Raw genomic sequence first — 26,570 nt, 5'->3', positions numbered from 1 at the left:
TACTTAAGCCCAACCTACAACCTAAAACCCTACCCAATCCACTACTAAAACCCAAAGCCCAATTCACTATCCAAACCCAATCCAACCCATCATCATCACATCAAACCAATCACCAATTCAAACCCAAAAGATGACACATGTCATCATCCCCTTCCACCTCCCTCATCTAATCATCCATCTCCATCACTTCCCTCTTAAAAATCAACTCAACCCATAATCCTACCCTAACCTAACCTATTTCCCATCCTCTAACATCATCAACCACCAACATCACAACCCATACCCTACATAGCCTAACCTATTTCCCATCCTCTAACATCATCAATCACCAACATCACAACCCATACCCTACATACCCTAACCTATTCCCCATTCTCTAACACCATCAATAACCAACATCACAATCCATATCTCCCACACCTCAATCCATCACTTTCCCTTAAAACACTCCCACAAAATCACCTCCACCCATACCTCCCACCATCACCCCCATACGCTTCTCTCTAATCAACCAACCACCATCACCAATCAACCAATCTCTTCATCTCTCCATTTGTCACATGTCATCATCCCTTCAATTCTCCCAAAATCTAACCAATCAACCTCTTACACTACCCATCCCCCCAAATCCAACACCTTACATCTTCAACCATCTCAACATTCATTCTCCAAACAACTCCCTTACACCCCCCATTCCTCCCATCAACCATCACTCATCTCACCCCCACCAAACACTCTACCCAAATGGATTTGGGTAAGATCCAAACCATTTTGGTTAAAAACACAACCCATTTCCCTCATTACAAAATTACCCTTATTTCCATCTCAAATTTCATACCCCTCTTCTCTCAAACCCATGCCATTATCCCTTATTCTAATTCCTCACCCTATTATACCCTTAAAATACCTCTCCAACCTCTATAAAAATCCATTCATTCTCCCCTCAAAACAACTAATGAAAATTTGACAAAAATCTTCTAAAAAAAAAAAGAATAACTCTCTTCTCACTACTCTCAACCCTCAACTCACCTTACTACTCTCAACCATCAACTCTCCACTCTCAACACCCCACTCTCAACACCCCACTCTCAACTCAACTCAATTCAATCTTCTACAACCTCAAGCAAATCCATGTCAACTCAAAGGAATACATCTTTGAAGATCAATTCAAGGACAAGGTGGGTTCGAAAAGGGCACACCCCCTTTAACTCCCCTCCTCTACTCACCCCTTTCTCTACACATTTGCACACACCACAATGTTCTAAATCACCAAAGGGCCCCTTCTTCAATAAGGATGCCCTCAATGGTTTGAACTAACATTAAAACCCCTTATACTTGAGGGTACACATAGATCTTTTCAATTTTATTTTATTTTTTATTTTAAAAGGCCGAATCTGAGATTACCACGTTACGTGGATGGAGTAGGGTGCCTAACACCTTCCCTACTCCATAAATGGACCCCCTTACCTTGAATCAAAAGTTGGGCCACGTGCATTATCCAACGAGAGTCATCAAACGTATAAAATATATGATTTTTCGAAAAATGTGACATCGGGTGATCATTCACACCCTTTTACCAATTTGAATGGTGGCGACTCCAAAACACCCCAAAGTGGAGGGATGTTTTTAAAATATTGAAAATCTCGTGTCCACATCTTCAATCCAAACATAATATAAGAGTTTTTTCAGGAGATAGAAGATGATGGGCTTTTGGCGATCCCCCCCCCCCCCCTCCCACCCCTTAAAAAAAAAACATCATTTGTATATTTTCCAAAATCTTCCTTATTTTTTTACTAATCTTTTCCAATTTTATCCAAATTAACCAAATTGAATACCACTTATTAACTACTGAATCTACACTTGGTTACTTTATTTTATGGCAAAGAGAAAACAATTGATTAGCTAAATCTACAAATAAAATTGGTTCGAGTGAAGTCTTATTGGGTTAGAGATAACCTAGAATCAGCTATACAATTATAACATTGGTTTGGTTCTATGTTGCCCGGTTCATTGATTTGAATTTAGGTTCATGGTTCTCCACTTTAGAGAATGACCCTGATTCATATGGGTAGGTAGAGATAATTCGTTTCATGGTTCACTTGTGCATACATATAATTCGAGTATTCAAATTATAAGTTCACTTATAATGTTAACAAATTTCGTTAAATAAAAATAAATAATATGACAATTCAAATTCTAATATAAACAAGGTAAAAAATATATAATTCATTGGTTTGGTTCACCAAATCAATTAAAAAATGGTCTGGCCCATCGAGCCAAATTATTCTTTTTGTCGAACCCAATCAAAATTTAGTGGGTTCGTGGTTTGTTTGATTTTACCAACCCAATATGAATCGTACCGCGAATTGGTTCGATTCGTACCAATTCATGGTTTGGACTAGAGCCAACGAATTAGGTAACGTAGATCTAGCATAAAAAAGGTAAAGATTATATCAACACTCCAACTTTTAATTTCTATACACCAATCCTTTTGAAATTGAGATTTTTCTAGAAATGTGTGCAACTTTTACAAATTTTTTTGATTCGGGTATACTGTTCATTTCAATTCTCAAAATATATTTTTGAGCAAGTTCACTGGTAGGTATTTTTATTTAAAGTGATGATGAATTCGTTGGTAAATTTAAAGAACTAATATCTTTGATTTTAAATTGACCATATCACTGGTAAATTTAAAGACAAATATCTTTATTTTTTAATGGCCAAATAGTTGGTAATTCATGAGTTCATCACTTTTTATCAGTGAGATTCTCACTTTAAATTAAAATGCGTATTAGTGAACTCGCTCGAAAATACTTATGGGAATTAAAATGAACAGTATACCAAACTCAAAATTTTTACATATTCAACAAATGAAATGGTAATTTGCCATTTGAAATTCTGTGATTCTTTACATTACATCAATGTGTTATAAGTAAAAGTTGGTGTGATAATAGAATAATGATCCTCAAGGTCTCGTGGATGGCATTTTTTTTTTCTTCTGTCTGACTAGCCTTACTAACTGGGTAGGATTTTAACTCTTACTAAGGGTTGTTGACTTCACCTTATGGCATAAAAAAACATGATTCAATCAGTTGAATTTCATTTTAAATTTTGGAGTTCCGTGGAAGTCCAATAGCTATCCATTTTCAAAAATTGGATTAATCCGTTTATTTTTTTTTCATCTGAATTTTTTCATGAAATCCAGAGGGTTGTGGTGTTAGATTTCCTAATGTGGTAATGCATTTGAGCAATAGGACTCCAGTAAAGACTTAAATTCTTACTTAGGCAGTGTTTGTTTGTGCTGTTTTTCAGCGTTTATTGCTGAAAAAAATTAAATTCAACACTTTTTGTTAAAATAGCGCGTTTGTTTACTCTATATTTTCAGCGCTTATTACTGAAAATAAGTGAAAAAAATTTAGCACTATTTTGATGCTGAAAAAAAGTGTTGAATCGGTAAGCACTTCATTTTTTTCGACACGGACAAGTATGTCCTTTGTTTTTTTGAGCATGGACAAGTATGCCCTTATTCTTAAAATGATATTACCTCTTATATCCTATAGATAAGTATATAAGCACCCCACAAATTAATAAATCCACACCATGACTAAATTATTTTATCTTATATGGGTTAAATTTTTTGGAATAAGTTGATTTTTGGTGAGGATGATCTCCTCATTAGTATATAAGCACCCCACAAATTAATAAACCCACACCATGACTAAATCATTTTGTCTTATATGGGTTAAAAGTTTTGGAATAAGTTGATTTTTGATGAGAATGATCTCTACAATGAGGAGATCATTCTCACCAAAAATCAGCACATCCTGAAACTTCTAACCCTATCAAAACAAGTTCAAGAACCGTAAATCGTCTTTTTTTTTTTTTTGAAAATTATTTTTGACGAGTTAAAAATTTCAAAATGGACTGATTTTTTGGTGAGGATGATCTCTAGATCATAGAGACCATCCTCACTAAAAATTTACTCATTCCAAAAACTTTAACCCATATAAAACAAAAAAAATTGGCTATGGTGTGGGTTGCCTTTATTAATTCATAGAGTGCTTCTATAATTACACATCCTTTATTTCCATCGAAAATTATTCATCCAAAATTAAGTTCTTCTAATGTTGATTTCAAATTTTGGTGATTTGTATGACATTATTATTTTTAATTTGAAATTTGCGGGTTTTTTTAAATAGAAATTATTATTTATAAATTGAAGATTTGAGTATTATTTATTATTTAAAAATGAATTGTATTTTAATTTTATAAAAAATAATATATTTTATTGTGTTTGATAAGAAATGGGCATTTGAAACATGCAAACAATGTATAATATGATTATAAGGGTAACATAGACAATTTACCAGCTTCAGTAATGTGTAATAAACATGATTCATCATCTAAACAAACAACTTTTTTAGCATTTAAATTCAGCGCTTATAAGTTTCAGCGCTTAATGCTATTCAACACTTATTTTTTTCAGTTTAACAAACAACACCTTAGTAAGGAATGTGTAAGCATTGACTCGGTTACCTAGACAACGAGTCACAACTCCCGAGTCGTGAGACGATTCGTTTCCTACAGTGTTACTATTGTAATTATATACAACATTGTGGCGCCCTAATTTCAATATTTTCCGAAGAAGAAGAACCCTACTCCCGCTTCTCCTTAAAAAGGTCTCCAACCATTAGCCAGGATTTTTATCTTTAGGTGTAAAGCTCTTATGCTCGAAACAACACCCAAAGAAACAACAAAATCTTTTGCCCTAATAGCTTTTGAGCCTCGACAGGTTGCACTAGCAAAGCAACGAGAGATGAAGATCAAGAAGATCCAATCCGAAACCCTAGAAAACGAAACTTCAGATCAAATGGTAACCCTTAAATCGAATCACAAGGAGAAGACTAAGAAGAAGAAGAAGACGAGTAGTAGAGATTCTTCACCTCTTCTCCTCTCAATTGCAGCTTATCTTGAACACAATGGATTCGTTAAAACCCTAACTGCATTTCGATCTGAAGCTTTAATCGACGAGGTACGTTCATGGCGATTGGATTTAGGTTCTGGTTTTGCTGTTCTTTGTAGCTTACAATAAACATAAAGGGGTGTTTGTGTGCTGGTATAACTTTGTACGGGGTAGACTAATTTAAGTTAGGTTCTTCTGGTGTTTGGCTTGGAGGGACAATAGCGATGATCACACTTGGCCTTGGAGCTCACATTACGCTAAAAAAATGGTGACTTTTCAAGGATTCTTAGAAGTCTATAAATTAGAATTCGTTTGTTTTTTCCTTCAAGAAAAAGAGTTATACACAGAGAAAGAGGTGTAAAAAGTCTTTTTTTTTTCTTTTTCTAAAGGATCCTTGATTTTCAAAGTCAGGGGAGGCTCTCAAATCCAATACAAAACCCATCCAACAACAACAGTGGTTTAGATGTTTAACTCACATTATGCTAAAAAAGGGTGACTTTTTCTAAAGCCCTTAGACTCCAACACCTCTCTCTATAATTTAGTTTTGTGCAGTCTCCTTTGGTCTCATCACTTAATGGTTAATATTACTTCATCCTCAAATAATTGCAATTCTTTTATTAAATTGAAACTAACCACAAGAGTAGATGCTGAGTTGGCAATTGTTACGAGACTTTGGTGCTCCTAGAAGAATCTCAATATTTAGCTCAAGAAAACCCACTCCTTATCTAAAAATCTGTCAGATATAATGAACCCGGGTGCTTGAAGGGGGTGTGCTTTTTGTTTAAACTGTTAAAGAATTGAAGGGTGACATTCAGTGGGAAAGTTCATGGTAAGATATGGGAGTGACTTACGATGCAATCAAGAGGGTCCTTTATCGGATGGTTGTCAATATACCACTTCAGCTCACCACATGCCTAGTTCATAAAAGAAATATGGAGAGGACAGCTGGAAAATCTTAACCCTTTTTTGCTAGTGTGTCTCAATGCACCATTTTTCTCTACTAGGATGTTACATGCACCATTTTGCAAAGTTTTGATACTTCTTTTACCTGTTGGTACAATGTAAGAGTCAATGTTGTTAAATAACATATGTGACCATATGCGACTAGCATAGGCTGTGCGCATATGCGAAATCGCATATTGGTTAGCTTTTTTTTTTTGAAAAATCAGAAAAAAAAAATCAGGAAAAAAATTGTTACAAATCATAAAAAATCTCAATAAATTATGTAAGACTCATAAACATGTATATAATATAAAAGATCAACAAAACTTTATGAAATTCAAGTAAAAAATCTCAAATCTTGATTAAAAATGTAAGTTAAAAATGACAAATTAAAAAGACTAGTCTTTGATAAATCTGATTTGTATCATATTCCACACAACCATCCCTATCCATTGGGGAACAACATATGGATTAGGACTGCTGCCTTCATCATAATCATTTCCATTCTCATCATCATCTGAATCGTCGTCTTTTTCTACATACATCTATTCCTCTTCTGTTTCTTCATCATCTGTTCTCACTAACATCTCATCTATTCCCAATAGTTCTTCGGCTTCATCTTCATCCTCTTCCTCTTGCATCTCGTCTTCATCTTGTAATCTTTAGTGTCTTTCTCTTCTTCTTTGACTTGAGCTTTCTCCAGGTGTCGGTGCAAAAGTTGCTTGCTCAACTTGGGCCCAAGTTAAGTCTTCTTCTTCAAACACCGGCTCTTCTCATGAATCGGTGAGCCATGAATGATCTTCACTTAAGTCTTCAATGGAGTAGGGTCATAAAATCCCAGATTCTCCTTCCTTTTGTTTGAATCTTTCATGCAATTTTTTTATTGTATTGTACGAAGACCAAATCATTGAGCTTCTTTTGCTCAAGTCTATTTCGCTTCTTTGTATGAAATTGTTCAATGCATAATAAATTTTAACTTGAGTTAGTAACTACTTACTAACAAATAACAAGTTAAGTTATTAATTTGTTATACCATCTCAAATGTGCTCCAATTGCATTCTCATCCTAATGCCGAACATGTTAGGCCAAATATTCTAATAACCAATCTCTTGAAGGCTAGATCTTTTATAATTGGATTAACTCCATAAGTAGACCACTAATTGACTGTATTTAATTATTAGTTATAAGTATTTTAATTTTGAAATAATAAGTACAAACAAAGGCAAAATACATATTTAATTTTTTCTAATTATTTATACTTAGAAGCTTCGTAGTTCTATGTCTCTTTACAATCTCCCTTTTGAAAATTCCTTCGCAATTCTTGTATCGATTTAGCTGCTATGAGACACTATCTTGTTCTTCCTGCGTTGGAATCATCTTTTCCAAGACATCAAGGAATCCAACCATATGCGTCAAATCCACCTCATCTCGATTGGCAGATTAGAAATATACGACTGGATCAAGGATATTGGCAGCTGAATATAAGGCATATGACATTTGGCTACCCCCATCTCTATTTTACAATATCAACTATTTTATTATGATTTCTTTTTCTATATTGATTATTGTCCTTAATTTTGTCAATTGCTTTTTTCCATAGTCATAAATATAACCCATGGATAGCTTTTAATCGCCATTTACTAATCCAAGCCCCAGTAATTAAATGCATGGAATCTCTAAGTGCTTTAACAACACCTGTCCAAAAATTTTGGGACAAGATAATTTGGGCCACCAATTTGCCTTCGGACTTTTTAGACCAAGACCCATTGTTCCAATGTGCCGACACTACAAAGCTTCTAAGTTCTGTTTTTTTCTCATGAAGGTTTTGTAGTGTCAGAAAGGCAAAAGCAAAACATGTTATTATAGGTCTAACTAAATTGCTATTTGTATGAGCACGTATTCTTTGTTAAAGTAAAACATGTTTATATATAAAAACTACTTTTCTTGCTTTAGCTACATTACGTATATGCAATTTACCTATATCTTCTAATATGAGATCTATGCATTGTGCTGCACATGGTGACTAATATAAGTGAGGCCTTTTGGCCTAAGAGGCGGTCGACGGCCACATAGGTGGCATCATTGTTTGTTACAACTTGAACATGCTCATCACCTATTTTATCAATTGTTTTATCTTACAATTGAAATAAATACTCAACTGTATGAGAATGGACCGAAGTATCAACAAATTTAAGGAACATTGTTCTTGTAGGACAATTAACTAAAAGTTAGTTATTGTTCGACCAGTTGTCCATCCATTGGCCATTAGAGTACATCCATAGATTTTCCAAGATTCTCGATATTGAAAGTAATATTGGCTTGGTATAACCATTTAGCTATGCACTGAATGGTAGTTTTTCTATCTTTAGTATTACGTTCTATGGTTGTTTTAACTAGATTTTTACCCTTTGCTCTTTGATTGATCACATCCTATGGATGTAGTCTACACCACTTATCAAGTGGATCACGTGCTCGAGCTCTTTTAGTAGTTCTTCGTGGGGGAGGAACCAGTGATTGACTACGTCCCGTTGATGTAGGAGTATCATTTGTGACGATGTCATCGTCTTCCTCATCAATTCCACCACCTTCAATGTAATTTTCTAAGTTTATTGCATCAACTTGTTTTTTCTTACAACTCTTATTCATGTATTCCATGATCTCTCTTCGGATCTTGAGTATAATCTTGTCACATGCCCTTGCATTTGATTCTGACATATGCACTAACTGTTGTTTCTGGCTTGCAATGCCACATTGGCTTATGTAACCGTCTCACACAATGACATTTTTTGTTTGCACTACAATAATGCTCGTATTTCCAACTGTGGTCATTAGACTTTTGCCTTAGGGAAGAGATGGCCGACGAGGAAGACATGATGGTGGTATTAGTGATAGTGAATGTGTGATGTAAATATTTAATGTTCTAAATTCTAATGTATAAATGTGTGAGTGTGACTTTGTTCTAATTTAATACTTCTAAGTTTTGACTTTAAAGTTCAAAGGTCTAGGTAATCCAAACGTGGGACAAAATATGTTCTAAATTATATTTCTAATCTTACTTCTAAGTTCTAACTTCTAACTTGCAACAAGTTAACAAAGTAACAATAACAAATTAACACAATTAAAAAAAATATATATAAATACCTCAAGAGTGAAGAGTTGAGATTGAGAAGATGAGATTTGATTTTGGAATGAAAAATAAAGATGATGGTGAGTTGAGTTGAGAGTTGAGAGTCGAGACTTGAGAAGATGATGATATTGAATTATTAATTGTTTTGAATGCTTGATGAATGATGATGTATTGAATCTTGATCTTGAGTCTTGACTTCTTGTATTGTTGTACTTGTATACTTGTATGTTGTATCGTTGTTTCTTGAATCTTGAGTCTTGAGTCTTGATTCTTGAATGCTTGATGATGAATGATGAAATATTGATTGATTGCTTTGAATCTTGATCTTGACTTTGAGAGTCTTGAATCAATTCAAGACTCTTGATCTTGAATCTTAAAGAAGATAGTAGAGAGTAGAGTAGAGACTAGAGAGTAGATAATATGTTGTAGTAGAAGTATAAGGGGTTATTTATAGGAAAAATTTGAGTTTAAAACAAAAAAATAAAAAAAATTATATGTCCAACAGTCATATTTCTGACTGTTGGACATTATGCCATCACATATACAATCACACAAAGAAGTACACCATCGCATATTGCACAAACATCATATTTTCACATATGCGATTGTGGCATATGCGAAAATATGCTTGGAAATCGCATATGCGATCGCATTTGACGACAGGTAAGAGTGAATAAATGAAATAATCCGAGAGAAAATTATGTTATTTTGTGTGTGGGTGAGTAGACGTGGGGGTATATATATGTATGTAGAGAGAGGGGAGAGAGAGAGTCTTCGTATGTAGCATTTAGCAAAATAATACTTAAATTCTAGTATCTCAAAATTAATTTATGTTTACTTGTTTATTCGTTACTGTGCTCTTATACCCATGGAGTATTTGGAAGCTTAAAAAATGTTAAGGAGTCTTCTTTTGTGGGTGTCAAATTATATGAATTGCCTCCAAGAGGATTGGATGAATCTATTTGTGCTACTTTTTTGTATTCTTTTTCTACAATTGAACCTAACCTTCTTACATCTGAAAATGTTTTCTTGCATTTTGGTGTAGCTTGATGGTTCAAATGAGCATTCATTGGATTTGGAGATGTATTACAAGTATTTGGAGGCGAGGTAAGATGCAAAATTTATTGCTTTCATTGCTTGATTTAGATGAATAATGAAGCTCGTTGTGTAGAAATTTTAAGTCCAAGAAGCCAATCAAATAAAATGTCCAAGAAGGCAACATTTTTGCCTTATGATCTTTTGTTTGCTATGCTTGCCCTTGAAAGCCAATTGTTGTCATAGGCATATTTAAGGCGAAATGAAGTGTAAATAGGTAGGTCTTGGCAGGTAGTCATTGATCCATCGTTTAGAACCAGTCTCCTAGTTTCAAGTTGCAAAGACTTGTTTGAATTGGAGCCATATTGTGGATCTGATGTAGAACATCTACAATTCTAGTTAGAGTCTTAAGTAGTTTCCTAATTCTAGAAGGATTTGTTTCTATTTTCTAATTCTAGTAGGATTTGTTTCTATTTTCTAGTTCTAGTAGGATTTCTATTTCATAGTTACTGTAGGTGAAATCAGTGTATTGAAACGCCCTCAAGAGATCCTTGATCATAAAAAAATACTTAATTTCTAGTTCTTTACTTTATCTTCTTTAAGCTATCAATTGAAGCTATTGATTCACACGTTTCCACTATGTCAGGATCACGGGGTTTAGCGATAGCTAGAGTTGTTTTAGCCAAAAGTGGAGCTATGGCCCAAAATCTACCCACTTACGTAAAGGACTCCATTTGATTGCCTATTGCAAATAATGATTCAAAATCCCAAAAACGTCGCATGAAAAGAGTTGATAGGAATTTTTTTTCTTACATACTAATCTCTTTTTTAATAGATCAAGAATTTTATTGAAAAGAAAGAGAGTAAAAAGAGGTCGAGAGACCTACTTACAAACAAAAAGCAACCAAAGACATTTAATTAAGAGTTTCAAATTGCATCCCATCTAATAAAATAAAAGTAATCAGAGAAAACACCCTCAAACTCTGGTAACACCTCCACTTTTTTTTTTTTAAGTCTTCCTCATGTCCCTTTTAGAGCCCTTGATTTTCTCAAAATTTTCTCTTTTATGTTGTTATTATTGGCTGGGTTTAGAACTTTGTGCCATTTAGAAATGTTTTGGGCACATTTTCTTTATTTATTTGGGATCAAGTGGTGCCCGTGCACGTCTTTTCTTGTTTTATGCGAAAGTTGACTTGTCAAAAATCTCCCTTTACAAAGAAAAATTCTGTGGTCATTAATCTTGTTTGCTATTTGTTGGGGCATTTGGTTGGAAAGAAGTGGCAGGGTATTTGAAGGAAAGGAGCACTCCTTGTAAGAAGTGTTCATTTCTATTTCAAGGCTTGTATTCTTCTGGGCCAAGCAGTTCCTTGAGTTTAGAGGGAGCTCTTTTGAAGGCCTTTTATGTGGATGGGAGACTTTTTTTTATTGACCGAGTGGAGATTGTTTTGGGTTTGGTTTAGTTTGTTTTGTTTTACTTATATTGTTTGGTGACTATCTTAAACCATTCTTTCTTTTCATATTAATAATTTTTTTTTTTTGCTTGGCCTATCAAAAAAAGAAGAAAGAAATGTTTTGTCAAACATTCTGATTTCAATCGAAATCCGTACAAAACATTGAATGTTTCGAGAAGGTTTCAAAATATCTTGGAATGTTTCCCAATGAAAAGCTGTTGAGGTTATTTAAATTTTTTTTCTGACCAATACATTGCCACTTCTTTTGTTGTCTCTTGAGACAAGAGTGCCACTAATACAACTTCAAAGCCTCCTCCCTGTGTAGAACAGCGTTATAGTTTAGTATTGCCTAATAGAAAGTTAGCTACCAGCCCAGGGATTTCATAGTTTTGTCAAACCTTGTTGACAACCATTGAGTCAAGTTTCACTAATGTCAAAAAAGGGGGATTGCATCAGATGGAAAAGAAAGTGAATGCAAAAGGAGGTCAAGGACCTAAATTTAGAGTTTCAAAGTCTAAAATGACTAAATGAGAATAATCAAAGACAACGCCCTTAAAATCTGGACTCACCTCCACCCATGATGTTTTTAAGTCTTCCCCATGCCCCAGTTGGAGCCCTTGATTTGCACCAGAGCGCTCCTTATCTATGTTGTTATTGGCATGGTTTAGAACTTTGTGCCATTTAGGAATGTTTCATGGAACATTCTGGTTTTGGCCGAAACCAGTACGAAACATTGATCCCTGAAACATTGAATGTTTCGAGAAGGTTTCGGAATGTCTTGAAATGTTTCCCTATGAAAACCGTCGAGATTGTTTTATTTTTCTCCTGACCAGTGCATTGCTTTGAATTTCTTTATTGGTCTCTTTGCACATGCAGAAACGGTCTCAATCAACTTTCCCTTATTTGCAATAAAATAAGAAATCATTTGAGATTGTTTTGGCATGAGAATAATGAAGCCAAGGGGAGTAATTCAGGTTCCTAAAGTGTTCAATATGCGAAGAAGGTCCATTAGACCACTTGAGGAAGTGCTTGGCATACCTGAGAATCATTGACATCGTCATCTATCCCTTATCCCTATTATTGGGCTCGACAAAAGGAATCCCATTTCTCCATTTAACTCTATTGTGCATTACATTTTAATTAAGGCATGCTCCATATGTTTTCTTACTACATCCATATCATTATCTATGTTCCTACCCTTTGAGATCCCCAACTTGCACCAAAGCATACATTCTCACTTTGCTGTTGTTGGTCTTTTTTCTCCTATGCTTGTATGCTTGTTTTCCTATTTTTATTTCTGATTACTGTTATATATTACCTGTTTTTTTTATTTTAGGTTAATTCTATTGCCCATTCTTTTTTACTGAAACGAATTCAATTTCAATCTGCATTCTGACCTCTTCAATTTCTGTGCATGTGCAGTAAATATGGTGCAGAAGCAAACCTCAATGGCTCCCTAGAGCTAGGTACTCCTAACTTTATATTATAAGATGTTTGACCATGCAAAGCTGTTTAGATGCATTGCCAGGATTCATGTATTTAGTGCGTTCCATGCAAAGCTGTTTTGTGTGGATTTTTTCTGAAAACTCCTTAAGGCTAGATCTGATTTCACATGCAAATTGCAGATTTGCAGAAAGATAGCACCATCAAAAAAATCATGGAAGAAAGTAAATGTGATGCAACTGTCAAATCCATTAGCAAGAAAAAGAGGAAGAAGGACAAGGAGAGTGATGCTGACACAGTTACCGAACAACATATGGTTAGCAATGGATTTTCTAAATGTGCTACTGACTCTGATGAAAAGTTAACAGATGAGGTAGTCCCTACGTTAGTTGTGAAGTCTAAAGAGAAGAAAAAGAAAAATAAAGTTGTTTCCAATTCTCTTGATGAAAGTGCTAAAAAATATGGCTCAGAAACCTTTAAGGTTCCGGCTGAGAATACTGTTCGTGAACTACAGTTGGATGAGTCAGATAAAAAACCGAAGGATAAGAAGAAGAAGAAAAGCAAGTTGATCTCTGCTGAGAGTGTTGTGCAGGGTGATCCTGAAGCATTGCCACAGGCAATTAAGGAGAAAACTATAGATTTAGAATCCTTGCAGAGTGCGGTAAGCATAGAAAGAAAAGGTTCTAAGAAAAGAAAAAGTTTGGCTTCTGAAGAGAATGAATCTCAAACTGATGGTAAAATTGAGAGTGAAGAGGCAAAACGACATGACATTGAAGGTTTGGTAGAGGGAAAGGGAAAGGATCATCTTTTGAAGGCAAATCCATTGCAAGAGAGTGATGGACATGCTAGTAAAAAGAGGAAAACAGAAAATGGCCAAGTTGATTCCAACAAGAAACAACGTAATGGTTCAGCTGAGGTATGTGAAGAGTTTGCATTTTTTTGTGCTTTGATATTGTCTAAATCTTTATGAATAAAAAACGGTGTTTTCTCTAATTGTGCCATACACATCAGAATCGTTATGTCTGTTGAAGGCACCCATTGATGGTCCAACTTGGGAGTTATTCTTGGCCTTAACTTGATCTGATCGGAAGATCGTACATACTTTTGGTCAAAAAAGACCTGGTCATTGGTCTGAAATATTAAATTTACCGAGAGTCCCTATATAATGTTAATATAGTTGGTATCACTTCTTGTATAGATGAGATGTTTTGTGCTTATCCCTCATCACCTGACACCTTCCATTATTGTGATATAACTCTATTGATGATTTTTTGTTGATAAGTAGATCAATTGTATTAAAAAGACCGGTTGAGGTAACCAGTCAAGGTACATCAAAAGAATGCATTTAGAAATATTAGAAACCAACAAAAAACAACTAGAAACAAAGCACTAATTATCACACATAGCATTCCATCTGAATACGAAATCGTCAAAGAACACACCTTTAAATCGATTCACCATTTTTTAAACACATGGAACAAATGTTTGGACCCACACATCCCCTAATTATAAGATTATCAAAAGATAGAATTTTACCTGAAGCCGCCAACCAAATAAAGAAAGATACCTTTGATGGAACTTTGTGACCCCAAATGGGACCCACTATGAAGAAAGGAATTCCTTGGTGTGAAATCGATTCGCGGAATTAACTTATCGGAAACTTTCTATCTTTTGAACAAGTCCATACACTTTTATCTTGCTTCGATCTCTCCAATAAAGATAGGTCAAGCTTGAAGATCAACTTTGCCAACTCTTGAATTTCCCAATCATCCAAATCCCTTTAAAAACCCAAATCCCAAGCACATTCGTTAGTAGAATTGCTCAAAAATTTGGCTATCGTTTTTTTCTTGTTTTTTAAAGACAATACATAAAGCCTTGGGAATTGTATCGAGAGAGATGAGTTTCCACACCAACTATCCTCCCAAAAACGAATTCTCTCCCCACTTCCCCATCTAAAAGCCACCAATTCTTTGAACTTTGGGTACACACTCATAATATCCCTCCATAAATTACACCCATAAGGTGATTTCACTTCCTTACTATCCCACCTATGCAATTTCTTCCCATATTTTCCTGGTTTTTTTCAGGCCTTTTGTGCATGACTCCTTTTTGTGTGCCTAACTTACGCACATCTGACTATTTGTTAGATTTATGTAAATTAAAACGTGAGTATCTGAATTTTTGTCGTGATCTAATACAACCCATAGTTAATTATGCTTTGCCACTATCTACGTCTTATCCCAAATATTGGGATTTTGGGGCACATGAATCTTATTTTTCCATTCAATTTTATTTAAAGCCATGCATTTTGTTAAGGGCTTAAGGTCCATGTCAAGGCATATGCTTTCATTTTTTGTCCGAATCCCTAATACATCTCATTTTTTTTTTTTTTTTTGATAACTAAAATTTTATTAATAAGAGGACAAGGTGTCCTCAAAGCAAAGAAACAAGACTACAATCTCCCGCTACAAACATTATCCCACCTAAAAGGAAAATCATCAACAAACAATCCTCTAAAATCCTTGAACCGTGTATAGCCATTTTTTTTTTTTGTTGCTCTTTACTGTATTTGGTTCATTTTTTGATTGGTACTAGTATTAATAAAATTAACGCATGAGTAGAAATATGGAATATATTCAGCAAGAACTATCCAAAGTTTGCACAATACTGCTTTTCTTTCCTACAGAGAGTTGTAGAATCTATTCACTTTTGCATTCTGTTTGGGCAATCTAGGAGAGTTTTCTAAGGCAAAGTTAATGAGGTCGTTATCAACATTTTAGCCCTCATTTTCTTTTGTTGCAAGCCTTCTAAATATTTAAGGCTTTATTTTTAGGATTGTTTGTTTGGATGGGAGCTGTTTTGTGAGAGGCAATATTTGTATACTGTGTGTGAGTGTGTGCGTGCGCGCGCGTGCGTATGTGTGTTCATACTTGCTTTTTCCATCAGACCTTTGACCGAAGTCTCAATCATCAATCTTAACTTCTGTTGGGTTGTATGAATATCTAGAAGCCACTGATTGCTAAAAAAGTTCTTTGAGCCAACTTGACTCGGTCAAATTGGGATTTTGGGGTGACTTCATTTGTATGTAACTTTTGTGAGCTCATCAATTACTCGAATTTTGGAACTATCTTAAACACTTTAAAATGAGTCCTGATAATATGACCACCACTCCCCGTGACCCCTGACATACGCCCCCATCACAGAACCGTAGATCATTTGCCTTGGGATACACAAGAAAAAGATTTGTGGTTATGCGTATCCAGAGGCAAATGGTCTACGGTTCTGTGATGGGGGCGTAGGGGAGGCATTAGGAAATCATTACACTTAAAATCTATGACTGATTAGGTGTCCAGCCACTGGATGCTTGAGCTTGATCCGATATTGAAGAGTTTGGTTTCATATTGTAAACTTTGTTTTAAGTGATGGCCTTCTAGACATTCGAAAGGGATCTTTTGTTTATTTGTTTATGCATTGTTATGGTATACCATATGGATTATTCTTTGCTAGTTATTTCATCTTGAGACTTTAATTGAGCAACCAAACAACGTCTACCATGAAATTATTGTTAATATTGTTATTGTTACTCAGAACTAGATCCTACTTTATACTTGTGCATTTTCCTAGAGAACCAAGGATTAAGGAACTGAGATGTGCTGGTTTTTTATTGTCTTTCACTTAACAGTCATAGATTACTTGATATGATTATTTGGACATTGTTCTTGCAGCCAAAGACTGTTAATGCCTTTCAAAGGGTGAAAATTGACGAGGTTGAATTCGTTGATGAGAGGCTTCAAGATAATTCTTATTGGGCAAAGGTATGTATTTTGTGGTTGTTTGTAACATATATGCATTTATTTTAGTTTGCGTAGTTTCCAGAGTACTTAACTCTTTTCAACAGTTCATTATATCGAAATTACTTTTTTTTTTCTACGTAACTCTGCAGGATGGTGCAGACATTGGCTATGGAGCTAAAGCACAAGAAGTTTTAGGGCAGGTTAGAGGAAGGTATGTTTTACTAATATTTCTCCATGTTGCATGGGGACAACTATTATTTTTCACCTGAGTTTTGATCAATTACTCACTTTATCCATCTTTGATATCAGTAATTAGTTTATCTTTTGGTATCAATATTTCTGAAGCAGCTCAACTATCTCTTTATTATGGAGTGGAGCTCTATATATATATATATAATGTACTGGAAAATCCCACTTTTTTTTTCTTTAAATAAAATAAAAATCCCAGTTTGTTTTAGGCAGAACACGTATATAGTGCTCTGGATGATCACACAGAGTGTCACGCCCCGAAATCCCAACACGAATCCCTATGATTCATCGGTTAGAATCTCAAGGTGTGAGGTAATCAATCACACAATCTGACAGAACATTCATAAATAATAATACTTATGAAAAGAAAATATATGCAGCGGAATAAACATTTAACTAACATCTATACGAGAGTCTAGAGTAAGCAGAAGAAATCGACAAATACTGATATAAGTCAAGATCTTTAATCTCATAATTCATCAGGTTACAAAAATTTCTAAACTAACATGTTTCTTATCTACAACCAAAAACCGCTAGGATCCTCTACTAGTCTTCAAAGACATGGCGGCGGCAAGACATCAATCTGATCCTCCTCAAGGACCTCCTCAAAGAACGGTTCTTCAAAAGTTGAATATCTGAAAGGGGAAGGATAGGGTGAGTAACAGGGGAATGTTACTCAGCAGGATGAACGCCGTTCTAACAACGAGTCATACATGCACGAGTAATCAGTTGAACAGTTAAATAATGTAAGTTTTTCATAATGTAACATACGATAAATGTCTAAGCATATTCAATAAACAGTTAAATAATTTCAACCTATCATTTCTATCATTTAAAGTAACCTATGCATCTTTCAAATAAAAACATCTATCAAACATTACAAAATAAGAAAAGATACATAATAAAAACACGGCGGTGTAATCGATAAGAGAGCAGAGGAACACGCCGATATAACCGCCTCGGCTATGGCAATACGATATTCCAAACTTAACCTCCGATATGGAATCCCATCGTTATAATCTGATTTTGTGACCGGTCTAGCATACCACGGTTGGATAACCATTTATCCGGCTCAGACTGGCCGTTGACCAAGAACCCAATACTGAGTTCAACTAACGGTGAGGTCAACCGTTTGACGACTACAGACTAATAGTGATCACTAACTAGCCCAGGAGACCCCTCGCGTCGAAGCCTATCAAGAGGCAATGCATGTGAACCCCGCCTAGCTCTACACTATACAGAGATCGCCTTTACACACAACGTTCCCCAGAAAATAAGTAGGAGAAATTCCCGGATTTTATAAGCTGTAATATGCTCTAAGGTATCCCATACTACCGAAGAGCATATGACATCTAGTGTTATCCTAGATTGACTCGCCGCTTCCGGACACACAGCAACGCGTCACTCTTTATGGGTTTTCTACAAACCTTTACTGGTAAACAAAATAATTTATTTTGTATATAATATATCATTTTTTTTTTTCGAAAATACAAACAAAGTCTGGTAGTGCCTTCCAGTGACAATTATCTGTCATTTCCATCCATCAACCATCTCATCCCTCTATCTATCTATCACGTTTTACATGGCATGGCCACTACGTAGAACTAGAGGTACTGTCCCATCAATCAGTCGAGAACATACGTTCTCTCTATCCATCCATCAATTAAATCGATTAATCAATCATCTAATTTCTTACATATCTATTAAAGTAATTTTTCCTTTAAAGTAATTCGAAATCCATAAAGCATCAACCAATTCCATTCGATGGTTTTGGTTGAGTCGAGAGACTCGAAAACAAAGATAAAACCATAAGACATAAAAGATAGAAATCTATGAAAATTTAACTAAGTGGAAAAAATGATTTTTCAAAGTCGAAATTGAAAACGAACTATTTATTTATTTATTAAAGAACTTAAAGTAATACTTAATTGTTTTTAATGAAATAACGGTAGGAAATGGGTATACATACTATATGGAAGCAACACAAAAAAAATTAGAACCAAACTCAACATTCGGATACTTTTCCGAATTGTTGATTTTTCGTCGAAACTCGACCAAAATCGATCCAAATATCATATTAACTATAAAATGATTATATTACATCAAATGAACTAAAACCAATCATAAATAAGCATGCAAACATGATTCAAATTGTTCAAATATGTATAAACTTAATGAAACAATCGATTTATCAACAATCATATGGATTTTCTATGAAATTATCGCATAACTAGAAGGTAGAAGGGAAGGCAACCTACTTTAAGCTATTTTCAACGGTTGAACGGAGTTTAAAATTGCCTCCGGCCAATCTTCAAAATTTTCTTCCGGCGAAAATCGGATTTCTTTGCGTCCACGCGTAACCCTCGGCGAGAGGAACAACTTTCCTTCTTGCGCCTAAGCTCGGATCGTTCTCGTTTAGTGTAGATCTGAATTTCAAATATTGAAGGAAAAGGGTTGAGATTTGTTTGGAGAGAAGAATGCGAAAAATCTGATTTTTCTAATAGAATTTAGATATTTATATCACTTAAGTTGGGACATACTTGTCATTTTGGGAATTGTTTTTCCCGAATGCCGAATTAGACAAACTTATACTCTATTTCGGATGATTTTTCGACACGAATCTAATGGTATGATCGGTTTCCTCAAATTACGTCTCTAAGGTGTCGTTTACTTATTGGAAAAATATCTAATGCGAAACTCGAGGATTTGATAATTTTTTCAATCGACTTCAGATTTCGGCGTGCTTATAGGCTAAAGTATATTTCTTGATCCTTCTAAATCTATTGGTGAAGTTAATTTTCCTCAAATATTAAAAATTAACAATCTATACTTTTAAATCAATGCACGGATCTAAAATTCTTTCCTTGAGATACATTTTAGGATTTCAAGTCATTACACAGAGGTTCACTAGTGTGATTTGTCTAGCAGTACTGTAATAGTTGCTCAACAACTCATTGATTTGATCAGTGGAGTGCCTTTTTGTTGGTGCATTAGATTTCCATCCAAATAACTGGACACAAAGTAGAAGATCTTATTGTCCATTCTAGGGTTAAACATCTATAGCTATAAAATTTGAGCATTAATGATCTGGGAAAACATCCTTTCATCTACTTGTTAAGTGTTGGATGGTGGAGGATATACAACTTTTGTATAGGATATAATGATGCATATAGTGGAACTCCACATGTTTGTAGAACTACCTTTAACTCCGTATGATTGAATAACCACCCAAACTACTTCCTTTTCTCTATTTAATGAAATCTCACCGGTTAGAGCCTTTGATCTTCTGATCAACTTTGAAGTTCTTTACCTCTAGTGGGTGGCATTTTTGTTGTTTGTCGGGGCTCTCTTTCTACCTAAGACCATCATCCGAGGCTCATCAGTTCATTCTTTTTGTGATCTGGGGTTTAGGTTATGGCTGGATCAAGTAGCACTACAAATCAACGATTTGAAAAATGATTTAGCATACATCTACTATGGGATGCAGTGAGCAGTGTCCCCATGGCCCAAGGGAAACAAACCTTCTATGCATGTTAGATTTCGCTTGTGTTTCATCATATAGTTAAAGCACCCTCCATCTGACATTGATCTATGGTTATGTACTAGAGTTTGCTCATGCCTACGGCATAGTCATCCTCTTTGGGGTTAAGGAGGTAAAAGAAGAAAGACAATAAAGTTGTATGGGCATTATTGGAAAAGGGTAGAAAGGTAAAGACAATAAAGTCGGAGGCGTGTTATTGGGAAAGGGGGGTGGGGAGAAAGCGTTGAAATTTTGAATGGAGGAAAAATGGAAAAATTATAAGAATGGAAAAAATTGGTTTGAGGCACATAGTTTATTACATTGCGTTATAGACAAAAAGCGCCTTCTATTCCGCTTGAAAACAAAATTGCAATTGGGTTTCTGACGAATTTGTTTTTAGGATACAACAAAGTCAAATTTTGCCATAAACTATATGTTCTTGCAAAGTTCGCACTAATTTTAAAAGAACCTGTCACACAAGATTTCTGATACTTGAATCCCTCTTCCAAAAATTGAATTCAAGAAAAAGAGAAAATTATGGAGAAAGAGAGTTATTCAATTTTCTGATGTACAAATTTGACTGGATTGATTATTTTAAATAGAATCAATAAGTACGAAACTCACTCGAAGTATCATTTGGGTAAAAATCTGTTGGAACAATCGTTGAGAGACACTCTTTTTACATTGAATTCTAATAGGTACCATTTGGAATCATTAAGCACCAATTTGGGATCAAAAAACTGTTAGGCGTCCAGTAGGCCCATTCGGCACCCTTTGGGCCAATTTGGAGCCTATTCAATAAAGACAGGCTCCTCTATTTATTTTTCTTTTTCTCTTTTTCTTTCTTTTATATTATATATTATGTACAAAAAATAATTATTTTTCCCATATAGCTACATAACCATTAGGGTTTCTTAAGGAGTGAGTCTTGGAATGAAGAATGTGGGGAGAACAAGATTTCTATTTATAAGTTTCAAATTCCTTCTAAAAATATTTACAAAATAATGTGGGATTTTACAAAACATTTGAGTTCTACTATATCGGATCCCGCAATCTTAATGGTTGAAGAATTTCTCATGTAGAGTTTCCCTTCTTCTTGAGCTTTGTAGGATTTAAAGATAAACCTATCAAATGAAACATGTCATGTTGCACTTGAGTCGATCTAGCGATGCCTTTTGGTTTTAACTATATTTGCTTCAGATACAACAACGGCTACATCTCCTACCATGTTAGTAGCATTGTCAACATACACCAATCAAATCAAATACAAATACATCCGAATTTGAATCCGAAAAAAATAAAGGTATTTGAATTCAAATTTGATCGAATGTTATGAAGTTCTAATTGAATTCGAATCTGATTCAGTTCGATAAAGAAAATGGCCTTAATACCCATGTCTTCAACCTTGCAGCTAAAAATCCTGGTTTTCTCTATCAAAACCAACAATCTTCAATCTAAATCATCCTTCAAAAACCTCAATGAAAGATAGAATATTGGGGGAAGTAGAAAAATGTGAGATTTGGGGTTGAAAGCACTGGTTGAAGATGATGAATTTTAAGAAAGAAATCAATGTTATTTGGTAGAGGTTGCAAATGAGAGAGAAAGCGAGAGATGTACTTGGTATGGTTGTCATGATGTTTGTCGGAGTTGATATGCTTGAAGATGGATTTTTTAGAGTAGAATAAAGGGTTTATGGCTCACAGGTTAGAGATCACAAAGGGAGAGGGTATTCACTTGGAAAGATGAAGAATCGATCATCGGTTGTCAAAAAAGATAATTGGCATCCTTGATTCCGAACATATGAACCCTAAATTGCGATGAGGTGGAGTGGATGAGAAAAAGAAACATCGAGAGAAATCTATTTTTTGTCAAATATAATATATTTAATAAATATATTATTTTTATTTAGCAAACGAATCGAATATTATTGGATCAAATGCTTCAATATCTGAATCAGTATTGGAAAGTATTTCGAATATTGAAACAATATCCAACTTCGAATTCAATTTTTTGGGATAATATCCCATAATTCGAATTTCGACCATCCATTGACATGCCTAGATGTTAATTCGATTTTCAGTTTCTTTACTTGATGTTTTCTGCAGTCCCTTGTAAAGTGTCATTTTTCCCTCAAACATAGCAATCACCTTCAGTCTTTTGGGATTGGCCATTCTTTTTTATGAACTTCTTGAATGGTTTTCTTGTGGTAAAAGGCGTATTGTCTATACATTGTTGAAGTTTTGAATGGAGAAAAAAGAGAAAAATGGGAAAAGTTGCTGTAAGGCATGTAGTTTTCTACATTGTTTTATAGACAACAAAATATTGCTCTAATATCACAAAGCATCAAGTACATTAATTGTTAAGAATATATATTTTATTTTTATTTAGAGTTGATTCAAATTAAATTAATTAATTTTGTTATGTTTTATATTAAATGGAAATAGAGTGAATCATTTCAAATTTGTTGTGCTATTTAGTTAATGTGAAAAATAGGTGACGTGGAATTGATCAATCCTATTGATGGTCACTATTTCACATGGATTGAAATTTGATTTTTTGAGAAAATTTGTTTTTGCTTTATTTTTCAAATATTTTGTAAAATTCCATATTGTTTTGGAGGGAATTTGAAACCTATAAATATGTCTCTTCTCTCTTTTTTTCATTCTAAGATTCTCTTATTGAGAACCCCTAATGGCTATTTAGCTATATGGAAAAAATAAATAACTTTTTTATATATATAATAGCATAATATAAAAGAAAGAAAGAGGGAAAATAAAGAGAGGTCCATTTTGGATAGGCTCCAAATTGGCCCAAAGGGTGCCAAATGGGTCCATAGGGCGCTTAATGGGTTTTTGATCACAAACTAGTGGTTAATGGCTCCAAACGGTGGTTATTGGAACTTGATGTAAAATGGTGCCTTCTAAAGAGCTTTCTTATGAGTTTTGACCTAAGGGATACTTTTAGTGGTTTTCATGTCCTTATTTGTTCTATTTAAAGGAATCAGTTTGGTCAAGTTTGTACATCAGAAAATTTGAATAATTTCTTTTTTTTTCTTCTAATTTTCTCTTTCTTAAATTCTATTTTTGGCAGGGTATTCATGTATCAGAAATCTTGTGTGAATGATTATTTCAAAGTTAGTGTATACTTTGCGAGAACATATAATTTGTGGTTAAATTGGGCTCTGTTGTATCCAGAAGACAAGTTCGTTAGAAATCCAATTGCATCTTTATTTTCAAGCGAAGTGGGGGCATCTATTACTACAAGACAATGTTATAAACTAGGTGCCTTAGAGCAATTTTTTCCTTTCTCTATTTAAAATTTCAATAGAAAGAAAATAAAATTGGAGGGGTATTATTGGAAAGGCGTAGAAGAGAAAAGATAATAAAATTGAAGGGTTATTCTTGAAAAGGGAATAAAGTTGAAATTGTTCCTTGAGATGCATACAATATTGAATTTGGACTGCTCTATGTGTGGGATAAACATTTGGGGAAGACAACAATTGTGTTTTATTATATAGATGCTTGAACCTGACATTTGGTGCATTTGATAAGAAGGGGTGGAACTTTTTCATTGCCTAATGAGTTATCTTGTCATTTGCTCTTGTTGCATGTCTGTTCCCTTTTCACAATCTGGTGCTCCTTGCTCTTCTTATTTCCACTTAAGTGGCTTAATTTTACATCATGGAAAAAAACAGTTCGCAATGCGCAAACTATCTGGACAACTTAAAATTTTAATTGTTGTTTTCCTCAGGGATTTTCGGCATGAGAAGACCAAGAAGAAGCGTGGGAGCTATAGGGGAGGTCAGATTGATTTGCAATCCCACTCAATAAAGTTTGATAATTCTGATGATGAGTGATAGCTAATTCTTTATTCAGCCGAGGAAATAACCTTAGCTCATATTTTTGGGTTCTACTAGGTTGCAAATAAGCACCTGAATGAAAGCTACCATTGTTTGTGTTCAATAATATAGTAATAACTGTGTTGATGTGGTTCTATTTCATTGAAATTTTGACTATTATGTAGTGTTGGAATGCTTGTGTTTTGCAATTGTTTGAAGCTTCGATGAATCTTATATGTTTGTTGTTTCTTCTTTGTCCCACCCCTTCAATGGTCCAACTCGATGAAAACTATATTAATTCTCCAACTTGAATGGGTTTAATGTATTCAAAGTTCAATGCGATACAATGAAATTACAACAATGCTTGTAATCGATGATGAGAAATGAGAGTATTATGGTTTAATGAGATTAAAATGGAAGAAAGGAGGGAGGAATTGGGGGGTTTAACATAAAAGAGAGAAACACTAAGGCTTTTTTGTATCTTTTCTTAGGGGTGGTTTAGAAATACTCTTTACATTTTGGAGAATTTTTTATTTGTCACTGTTTTTACAATCTTGATGAAATGCCCCTTGGGACAGAATCTTTTTTCTTATAAATTTTTTTATTATTGGAAGTAAATGTAAGACGGAAAAAGAAAAGCAAGAAAAAAAATTGGATGAGAATTAAAAAAGCCTATGAACAGAATCTTTTGTGATAGACTAACAGAATCTTTAATCAATGGTAATTTTTTTTTTTTTTTGTTCTCTCTTTTCTTTTCTCAAAAACCGCTCATCTTTCAACACTTGACGTGGTGTGCTCCGGGTTCTCTGAGGAGTGGTTTTCTTGGCTTTTAAGAGAAAATTATGGAGCATTACTCCCTTTTTGGCTATTTGTTGGGAAATTTGGAGTAAATCTTTTTTTTTTTTTAATTTTTAAATTTTTTTTAATTTTAAAACTTCGTGACAAAATGTGATTGGACCTGTAGCACGGAGCATGGATTTGTTGTTTGTAATTTTAGTCGCGGTTTCTTCGGATTTGTTTCCCTTTTTGCTCTTTTCTTATTCTCTTGTTTTTAATTTTTGTCTTTGGTGTTTTCTTTGAATTTGTTTCCCTTTTTGCTATTTTCTTATTCTCTTGGTTTTCTATTTCGTTTCGTGGTCTCCTTTACCTTGTTATTAATAAAGATATTTGATTTATCAAATTTTTTTTTTTTTTTTTGAATAAATTAAATGAAATTTTCGTAGAAATTTTGAAGTGCTTGAAAATGACATATCCAATGAGAAAAATCTGGTTTTTTTTTTGTTTTTTTTGGGGCTAGAAGTTGACGATGAGGGCTTTCGGGGTTATTTAGCCTTGGTTAATAATAAAAGATCAAGGGGGCATGTCATGTATCTCATCACACTTCCACGACTATAGATGCTTTTCATCAAGATATGAGTAAAAAGGCATTTATGGTTCTTACAGGCCTCCACTGTTAAAATAAATGTTAATAAATGTTGATTAATATTTATTTAAAATTGATTCAAATAAAATTAATTAAGTTTATTTTAAAATGATATTTAAAAGTTACTTTATAGTTGGTGTACTTTTTGTTAAAGAAAAGTAAGTATTTTTTTTAAAAAACATTTCTATTGGTTGATAATTTTTCACATGGATTGAAATTTGTAAAAGTTCTTTTAGTTCATTTTTTTCAAATTTTTATAAATCCCATATTGCTTTTTAAAATGTTTTGGAGGAATTTTTAAACTTATAAATAAGAACCTATTCTCAATTCTTTCTTCATTCCAAAGACACTCTCTTTGAGAGCTCTTAATAACTTTAAGTTATATGGAAATTTAATAATTCTTTTTAATTTTATATATATATATATATAAAAAATAAGAAAGAGAGAGAGAGAGAGAGAGAGAGAGAGAGAGAGATTAAATATTTAATAGGGCCGTCCAATTTTGGATAGACACCAAGGCCGATCCGAAAAGTGTCAAAGGGGCCTAAGGGTGCTTAATGGATTCCTTGATCCGAATAGGTGCCTAGTAGTTCCAATAGGTTTTATACCTATTGAGATTCAAAAACCATTTATGAATGGGTGTGATTTTTTATAATTGTTATATATTTATGGAGATTAATTCTGTTAAAATAACTAATTCAAAATTTTCTACAAAAAGAGGCATTTATGTATCCGAGATTCTGTGTGACAGATTTTCTTAAAATAGTGCAAATTTTGAGGAAATA

At 34.1% G+C, this 26,570-nt stretch overlaps 1 protein-coding gene across 1 annotated transcript; it reads left to right on the top strand.

Moving 5' to 3' along the window:
* Window positions 1-4,628: 4,628 nt before the first annotated feature.
* LOC147392992 (nucleolar/coiled-body phosphoprotein) lies at window positions 4,629-24,598 on the top strand. Its single transcript, XM_086455695.1, has 7 exons — window positions 4,629-5,032; window positions 10,078-10,139; window positions 12,941-12,984; window positions 13,144-13,877; window positions 16,687-16,776; window positions 16,905-16,966; window positions 24,275-24,598. The coding sequence occupies exons 1-7, from the start codon at window positions 4,727-4,729 to the stop codon at window positions 24,378-24,380; spliced, it is 1,404 nt and encodes a 467-aa protein (XP_086311821.1). The 5' UTR covers window positions 4,629-4,726; the 3' UTR covers window positions 24,381-24,598.
* The last annotated feature ends 1,972 nt before the right edge of the window (window positions 24,599-26,570 follow it).

Source organism: Akebia trifoliata, chromosome 10 (assembly GCF_017979445.1).
Source record: "Akebia trifoliata isolate Shusen 1 chromosome 10, ASM1797944v1, whole genome shotgun sequence".
In the NCBI taxonomy this organism is placed as follows: Eukaryota; Viridiplantae; Streptophyta; class Magnoliopsida; order Ranunculales; family Lardizabalaceae; genus Akebia; species Akebia trifoliata.
This window is presented reverse-complemented; position numbering and strand designations above follow the sequence as displayed.

What these genes read in the sequence shown, in the direction of transcription:
- LOC147392992 (XM_086455695.1), top strand. Translation starts at nt 4,727, where the DNA reads ATGCTCGAAACAACACCCAAAGAAACAACAAAATCTTTTGCCCTAATA. An exon ending in CTGAAGCTTTAATCGACGAG is followed by an intron (nt 5,033 to 10,077) that starts GTACGTTCATGG and finishes ATTTTGGTGTAG; the next exon opens with CTTGATGGTTCAAATGAGCA. An exon ending in AACGTAATGGTTCAGCTGAG is followed by an intron (nt 13,878 to 16,686) that starts GTATGTGAAGAG and finishes TTGTTCTTGCAG; the next exon opens with CCAAAGACTGTTAATGCCTT.